We start from the raw sequence: 7,892 nt of genomic DNA on the forward strand, positions 1-7,892 counted from the left end.
CCCCTTACGCAAATATAAAGTGTGTCTACAAAGTCTTGACATTGGACTGTGGCCTATTTTTTTTCTCTATTTTATTATAGTTTCAAAACACAGCAAGTGTGCATCAGTAGACGTGTTCACATTGTTACCAAAGACAAAAATGGGAAATAAACACACTAAAACAGAGAAAGATAGGTTACAATGCAATGTCAAGACTTTATGGACGCACTGTATAAAGATCTAGATTGTCGCAGAGAAAAACAAATGAATAAGTTTGTCGCCTTCTAAACACAAGTCCAGAGTAATTACAACAGCTAAAAACAAGAAAATTACAGTGTTTCGGACACATAAAATGCTATTCCTAAACCTGCAGGATTATACAAAAGTGTAAAGTGGAAGGAACAAGACCGAGGGACAAATGATGATAGATTGGGGTCTACAGGAGCCATGGTGGCTACGTGCTCCCCAATTGGGGACCACCTAGACACCATGACTACGTAGTCCTCGATTGGGGTCTACCTAGGCTCGTGATCTTTTGTGGGCCGAAATATTATATAGCGCCTTATCTACACTCCTGAGGGGTAAACGAAATAAATAATAAAACACCTACCCTGTTCTCATCGTTCTCATCACATACCCGCTTGTTGCACCGGAATTACGATCTCTTCTTACCTGATCATATTCTGAGAGAGAAAGCAAGAGCCAGCACTCGCCCTCCCCCTCCCCTCCTTCAACATGCCCATCACTATGGAACACAAATATCCAGAGTCCTAGATTGACCTCTAGGGGATCACATCTCCTCAATGGAAAAAAAAAAAAAAGAAATCATCACCTTCATAATCACCATCATCTAAGCCGATCCTTACCCTTGTTGTTTTTTCCACAATTTTCTCAAACTGGATTCTCTGTGAAAGATATCGACAATGTTTCGCCTTTCTCCATATTTGTACTTTGATATGACAATTCTACCTACTAGAATAGCCAAGTTAGCTTGTTGAAGTTGTCTTTCGTGATGCTTCTGTCATTGGTTGATCCAAATAAATTATGGCAGGCATTAATTAGTTGAATACGCATTCCCAGTGTATAAGACTATCTGGTTTTCTACCTCTTTCCACAAAGGTTTCACTGTTCTACATTATGAAATGTTCTATATTGTCTTCAGTTGGGCATGTTGAACAGTTTTTAGAATCCTTTATCCCCATTCTGTACAACCGAATATTTGTTGGGTAAATGTTATGCAAACATTTCTATTGTAATACTGTGAGTCTAATTTCTTTTGTTGCCGCATAACCGATAAATTAACGACTTTCTGTTATGTTTACCCCTAATTTCCTCTTCCACATATTTACAATATACGGTACCTCACAATACATAATTATTAATAACTGTAAGAAATCCTTCCTCCCAATCTCCCCAACTCGTTGACCCCTGAAAGAAACCTGCAATTTCCAGCTCTAATTGCAAAGGTTTTTTTAGCGTTAGCCAGGACGTTATACAGCATGCATTTATTTGGAAGAGTTACGTAAATTTCTGAAAACTCTTGAAATGACATCAACCTGTTTCCCAAGCAGACATCACGGACTCGGATTATACCGTGTCTGATGCACTCTGGCAACCATAAATGAGATCTCTTATACGTTATACAGTTACACAGGTATACTTGCTATTGAACAAAATCTGATTTAAAGTTGATTGCTGCCTGTTTTCCACCGGGGGGAAAGGGGGGGGGGGGGGGGGTAGTTCTAACCGTAAATGGACTGCTCTCTTCCAAATGGTATCGTAGATGGTGTCTAATTCTTTGAAGGCTTTTACTGGAACATAACATTCAAAACAGGCTTTTCCACCAACCTTTTGCAGACTGTGCAAAGGTAATTTAACAAACGTATCTCCACCGTCTTCACTATTTAACAGTTTTTCCACCCATTGAAGGTAGAAGGTGTATGTTGTTGTTGTTAGCGATCCAGTAACATCTGAGCGTTAACTCCTCTGCATGATGCCATTCGGTAACAGTTGCATGTTTGTTCTAATTGTTGTCTTGAGGAGTAGAGGCAAATAGATGTGTGGGGTAGCTTGGGAAGAAAACATCCCCTTAAATCAGTTAGTTTTCTACAGAAGAACAGATGATGTTTTGAGGGGTAGTCACATAGTGGGCAGGCAGCAGACTGCTTTACTCCAATTCGGTTGAGATGTTGGTTGAGGGGTACAGGTTGTGTTCTAAGTTGGAAGATTATGGATTGATCTCCCCTCTTCAACTCATTGATTGGATCTTTGACCAGTGGTTTATTCATGTAGCCATACATCCTCCTTCCTGTCGTACCTGTGGCCCAATCATTCATCCACTCTTCCTTGAGGTTTGACTTGATTATTTGGCAGCAAGTGGTGTAATTCGTAGGAATTTCAGGCTGAGGGAGGCTAGCTCCTTTCTTTGCCAGAGCATCAGCTCTTTCATTTCCCGGTATCCCAGTGTGGGCAGGAATCCATTGTAGGACTACTCTGACGTGGTGCCTACTTATCAAATTATGTAGACTCCAAATCAAGTGCAATATATCTTTGTTCACATCAGTCCCACTCTCAAGTGTCTCTAGTGTTGAAAGGCTGTCTGTAAAGATAACGATGTCTGTGGTAGCAAGTGGGTTAGTGTCAAACAAGTAGTTGATGTAGTTTGCTGTGTTGGTGATAGCCTGTTGTTCGGCAATGAAATTGGAGCAGAAGGACCCGCTGGAATTAATGACTTCTTTTTTTTTTTATCCCACTGAGCAAGTTGATCACTAACCCATATCCAGCGTTGATTGTTGCCTTTAAGGCAGATCCATCAGTGTAGGAGTGGATCCATGTTGGTGGATAGGAATCAATTGTTTCAAGGGCAGAATGTTTTAATGCTACAGGATATGTGTTTTTATTGTTCTTGTCCAAAAGTGTTTTCCTAATTTCTGGCTTTGCTATGGTGAGATGTGGTGGGAGAGTTGAGGGAACTCTTCCCAGAGGTTCTCGTCTTTCAGGGAGGTGATGTTTTTCTTGGAGATTGAGAACAGTGTCAAGTACAGATTTTGTATTTTTTATTCTTTGATTAGGTTCCCACTTGTCATCAAGGATTCTATAAGGGTGGTTATTTTCTAGCCTTTTAGATCTTTCATATACTTCTAAAGCTGCCCGTTTTCTTCGAGTTTCTAATGGCTCAATATTTGTGTGGATTTCACAGGCTGCAGTCGGTGAGGTTCTCATTCCGCCAGAGATAAGACGAAGAGCTTGGTTTTGGATGGTGTCCATTGAGTTCTTTGTAGTTTTACGGCAAATGTTTTGTAGAACAAGATTATAATCAAAAACAGCTCTGGTATATCCTAAATAGAGGCCTCTCAAGGTGTTCTTGTCTGATCCCCAGTTGGTACTGGCTAGTCGTTTGATGAGATTAAGTCTCTTCATAGCCTTCTTCCTGAGGTTTGTTGGTGTGTTGTTTCGGGTTGAGCTTGCTGTCAAGTTGTACTCCAAGATACACTGGGTTATTCTCCTTTTTCAAGTTGGTACCATCTATTTTGAGAGGGATTTCTGCTTTTGCAAGGTTATAGCTTCTCGTAAAAATAGAGTAGACAGTTTTTTCGCAATTTACTTTCATCTTCCATAAACGGCAATAGACTCCTATGGAATTTAGATCATCTTGTAGTCTTTGTCTGCTTATTGTTGTCGAGTTTCCAGTGTGCCAAAGGACCAGGTCATCAGCAAAAAGGGCTTTTTCTGTTCTGAGAACATCTGAAACGTCATTGAGGAAGACAAGGAATAAGGTACAGCTGATAGAAGATCCCTGTGGGAGTCCTTCCTCCAGTACTGCTTTTGAAGATAGGGTTTCATCCATCTGGGTCTGGATAAGTCTATCTGTAAGGAATGATTTAATCCAGGAGTACATGTTTCCCTTGATTCCCATGTTCTGCAGTTTTAAGAGTAGTCTTTTCCCCCACACTCTATCGTAGGCTTGTTGGAGATCCACAAACACAGCCGTTGTCTGTTCCCCTCTTTGAAATCCATCAATGATTTTCTGTGTAAGCCTGAAGAGCTGGTCTTCTGTCCTGCCTTTTGACCCGAACCCTGCTTGACACTGTGATATCAGACCTGAAGTCTCAAGCCACCAATAAAGACGAGAATTGAGGATTCTTTCACAGAGCTTGCCAATACAGGACGTGAGTGGTATTGGGCGGTAGTTTTTAGGGTCATTGGCCGACTTTCCTTTCTTTAAGATTGGATTTGTAGTGGCTAGTTTCCATGCTTTAGGCAGATTTCCCTCGGTCCATGTTCTGTTATAGAGCTTAAGAAGTAGCAGTTTGGCTTTTTCACCAAGGTTTTGTATCATCTCATTGGGCTTTTTTCGCTTCTTCAGTTTCTTGATTGCACAGTCCAATTCACGCTTAGTTAAGAAGTCCTGGAAGATACTGAGTGTCATCAAATCTCTCTCTTTTCCTTTCAGAACACTCAGTAGACCCTTGTCCAGGTAATTCCTTTTGCTGCTCTTGTTAATGGAGGCAAAATGTTTATTGAAGTGTTCGGCTTTTTTTAACTCGCTGGTGAGAACTTCGGTTTCTGCGTGTAGTGGTTTGGGGTTTTCTTTCCTTTTTTCGCCAGTGAGGTTATTTAGAAGTGACCAAGCTCCACGTCCACCTTGATGTAAATTGAGTCCCTCACACTTCTGCGTCCAGGCTTCCTTCTTAGATTCCTTGGTGACAAGTTTAGCCTCTGCTACGGCCATTTTGTATCTAATTTTCTTGTCCATATTTTTTAGATCTTTCTCATATTCATGTCTGGCATCATTTTTAGTTTTTGTAGCTTTCTCCAAACGCTCGTTCCAAAAGGGTTTATAGTTGGTTCTGCACCCCTGTGGTATATTCTTCTTTGCAGCATCTAAGATGGTGGAGGTGAGTTCACTATTAAGGGCGTCTATACTTTTATTGTCTAGATCATCCAGTTTAACGGTGTCCTCAGCTGTTTTTCTGAAGAGATCCCAGTTTGCCTTCTTGAAGTTCCAACGGGTTCTTCTTTTCCTTTGTCTGTGTTTCAGTATACTGATTTTGGTGAGAACGGGACGATGGTCACTAGATATACAGTCTAGTAACTCTTCACTGCAGTAGTTGTGTAAATCAGCAGAGACCAGGGTGAGATCTGGTCTGTGGAGGGTCCCATGTCTCCTATAAAGAAGTGTTTTGGTTGAATCCTCATCTTGGAGAAGGATGAGGTTAGAGGGCTGACATAGTTCTTCAATCCTCTTACCTGTGTTGTTTTGGTCAGCATAGCCCCAAAGGGAGGAGTGTCCATTAAGGTCACCAGCTATGACCGTCTTCTTAAAGATAGTACTCTGTTCCATGAAGTTCAGAGTGTTACTTGGGGGACAATAGATGTTATAGAGTATGAGCTTGCTGTTGCCATACCACAGGGTGACTTTATGTGCGTCTGTGGGATGCCAATTAAGGAGCTCTACTTCACCCTGGATGTCATTTCTGATATATCCCTTGGCAACCTTCACATTTACATGGATAAGGGGTATACCCAGTGATGTTTATGTCACAGGATGAATGGAGAGTTTCCTGTAATAGAGCAATGTGGACTTTCCTTTCATACAAAATTTTCCCCAATTGTGTTTTCTTCTTGTCCAAGCCACAGACATTTGCATGAAGAATATTGAAGTCTATTAGCTTCTCTTTTCCGTTACCAGTTGTAGGGGGTATTTTCTTCTTGTTTTTCCATTTTCTCTGCTTTCTGCTTTTCTTTTTCTTCCAATAACCATCCACCAGCTTGGTTGCCCACTAAGACCTGGGGGAGACCTTGATTACCGAGGCGGCGTCTCAGCTCGTATGGGATTCTATCATTTGTGAATAGCATCTAAAACTGGTGGTTCTGTGATTTTCCTTCCATCCCGGGGTAGGAGATAAAGCAGTGGCTGTAGGTGCAATGCCACAAACAAAAAACCCAACTCCATCACAGAGAGATTGTAAGAAAAATGAATGGGTATGTTGGTGTCTGCTGTATTATATTGGGGAGTTGATTGAGGAGGTAAAGAAGAGAAAGACGTTATTAAGGGCATAGTTGCTGTGTGTTGCTGAAATACAAAAATTATAATATAATAATAATAATTCTAATAGTAGTAATAATACCAATTGGAAGCTAAATCCCCCCCTCCCAGAGCAACCAAGTCCTCTCATCCGAGAGATGGGGGCAGGGGAAGGCATGGCAGGTCCCAGAGGGTTTATGCTGTCAACGAGCAAGACGCAAATGGTCTCTGCACCTTCTCCGCAGTCATAGGGCTCTCCGATAAGTGCATGCTTGATACATGTATGTAGCTGGGTATTCCCGACGTAAAGTCACATCCAGTACAGTGCTGACAATGAACCTCTGCTTTCCACCCCACCAATACCCGTCCCAACTCCAGGTCAAAGAAAGATTGTCGATGGAGAGAGGAGAAAAGAAAAGTTAATAAATGTAATAAAGTAAAACAATAAAAACAATAAAAACAATAAATAGAAAGAGTATGAAACATAGTAAAGTAATATGTCTCTTTTCGGGGTCACCCCTTGACCCGTTAGCTTCCTCTTTTTCTTTTCTTATTCGAAGAGTACTAATCCCCCACCCCCCAACCACGAAGAGGTGGGTCTATTTGGGGGGTAGAAAGTGTATTGAATGTCAAAGAGATTACACTTTTTCATTCCCCCTTTCTCCGGGTTATTAAACTTTATTTTACGTTTAACCTTTTCGAATGCTCGAGTATTTGTGAATATCTTTTTCTAAATGAATTTAAAGAATAAGGTGCTCACGCGTTGTATTACTCCTCCCGGCACGCAAATACTCTGCATAAGGTACGTGAATAAACTAAGGCCAAAGTTTTTATGATTAAAATCTTACCTGGGATGGATAGGTCTCTTTTAGCCCACCTTCCAAGAATGTTTTCCAGTGATTGGATTTTAGATTCCCAGTAGTTGTCGATATCCCAGGCTGCTGTGTCACTTCTGAGATGTGTACCCAGGACAAACAATCCTGAAGAGAACTTATAAAATCCTTGATATTGATCACCATAGTAGGTGTAATTTGCTGGACATAATGCTCTAGATTTATCCTTATTTGATTAAGCAAAATCCTGAAAACTGAGAACATTGCTTATTTTTTGAAAGCACTTCTCTGAAATCAATAATATCTCGCAGTAAAAATGTTGTGCCATTAGCATACATGTACTGCCTGATCTTTGTACAATGTGTTGAATTGGGCATTTGAACACTTTTGATGTTAGGGTTTTGTCTTACGTTCATAGGTTGATATTTTAAAAAGTTGATATTTCTTGAACACGATAATTGATTTTCTTCCTATTTAAAACTTATATTACCCAGGTTGATTTTTTTTATTTCTGGAAGAATTACTGCAGATATGATCGAGTTATTGCCCTTTTAGTGGGTCCCTTTGTAGACACCATGTACAAACTAAATTACGCAAAGAAACAAATGCCCAAAGTGCACAAGGAAACTGAGAACCTCGATACAAATAGAAAAGCAGATGATGGATATACAGCAGACAAGCCACCACCACCACTACCTCCTTTATAAATTATACCCCGCCCCTTTCCAAAAACACACACGGAGCTCCCACTGGATTATGTGCATGTAAACAGCATCTCTGCTCACAGTGAGTGTTGAATGAGTGAGGAGATGCCATATAATACGAGTAGCAATTCTCATAATGATGTAACGATAGGAACTGAACCACACAGTGGTCTATAAAGCCACGACGCAGGCAGACTTGTCTGAATATTAATCGTGCTTTTCCGCAGAACATAAGTCTCTGTTAATAGTGTATGTGTGTGTGTGTGTGTGTGTGTGTGTGTGTGTGTGTGTGTGTGTGTGTGTGTGTATGTGTATGTGTATGTGTTGTGTGTGTGTGTGTGTTTGTGT

General features: G+C 40.8%; 1 protein-coding gene across 1 annotated transcript in view; it reads left to right on the plus strand.

Annotated features, from left to right (window-relative positions):
* Positions 1-4,868: 4,868 nt before the first annotated feature.
* LOC106012310 overlaps positions 4,869-7,892 on the plus strand; it is a 52,734-nt gene continuing 49,710 nt past the window's right edge. The window contains exon 1 of the mRNA XM_013084887.2: positions 4,869-4,877. Coding sequence (XP_012940341.2) covers positions 4,869-4,877 — 9 coding nt within the window. The remainder of the gene's footprint in view (positions 4,878-7,892) is intronic.

This window comes from Aplysia californica, unplaced genomic scaffold (assembly GCF_000002075.1).
Source record: "Aplysia californica isolate F4 #8 unplaced genomic scaffold, AplCal3.0 scaffold00325, whole genome shotgun sequence".
Classification (NCBI taxonomy): domain Eukaryota; kingdom Metazoa; phylum Mollusca; class Gastropoda; order Aplysiida; family Aplysiidae; genus Aplysia; species Aplysia californica.